This window comes from Eurypyga helias, unplaced genomic scaffold (genome assembly GCF_000690775.1).
Source record: "Eurypyga helias isolate BGI_N326 unplaced genomic scaffold, ASM69077v1 scaffold27990, whole genome shotgun sequence".
Classification (NCBI taxonomy): Eukaryota; Metazoa; Chordata; class Aves; order Eurypygiformes; family Eurypygidae; genus Eurypyga; species Eurypyga helias.
The window spans coordinates 3397-4053 of NW_010228033.1; the positions used below are offsets into that span (position 1 = coordinate 3397).

At 57.2% G+C, this 657-nt stretch overlaps 1 protein-coding gene across 1 annotated transcript in view; it reads right to left on the minus strand.

Moving 5' to 3' along the window:
• The window catches only part of LOC104514525 (Bloom syndrome protein homolog), a gene marked incomplete at its 5' end in the record, with an annotated part of 7203 nt that overhangs the window by 3144 nt on the left and 3402 nt on the right, over positions 1 to 657 (minus strand). Inside the window, one exon of the mRNA XM_010158247.1 lies at positions 389 to 646. Coding sequence (XP_010156549.1) covers positions 389 to 646 — 258 coding nt within the window. The remainder of the gene's footprint in view (positions 1 to 388; positions 647 to 657) is intronic.

A 657-nucleotide genomic window follows, 5' to 3' on the forward strand; every position in this document is an offset into this window, starting at 1 on the left:
CGGCGCCCGCAACCACGGGCACGGCCCCCCCCTGCGCCCCAGAGGGACAGGGTTTGCTTCCGCCCCTTTTGGAGGGCTTGGCACAAGCGGCCGAACTGCCGCGCAGCTCTGAGTCGCTATTCGACTGCGACGCAGGAATGTCCGAGTTCCCAGTTTTAGCAGCTTCACCTCCCAGCAGCCCGCGTGGCAAACGAACGGTCAAGACGCTTGGCATGACTTAGAGGGGGGAAGAAAGCAGGTGACCTCTTTGGAAAGAGAAACCACAGGAATTCCCACAGCAGCTAAAGGCATCGTGTGATCTACGGCAAGTCACCTGGCCTCAGGCTTAAAAACAAGTACAAAACCATTTGAAGAGGGCAAGACAGCAACCCTGAGGAGCACCACTTACCCGCGTGGTCCTTGGTGGCCAGCGGGAAGCTGGACTTCGAAGCAGCAGGCTTTGATACGGCTGCAGACCCTTCAGCTCGGGACATTATCTTTGACAGCAGCGATTTGGTGGGTGGCCCTTCCCGGACGGGCTGATACAGCGGTGCAGACGGCGTTTCGGCACCCGAAATGCTCTCCAAATCGTCCCAGCCCTCGTCAAAATCATCAATATCAAACTGATCAAGGCCAAAGTCCGTATCGTTCACACCTAAACTGGTGTCTGCAGGAATG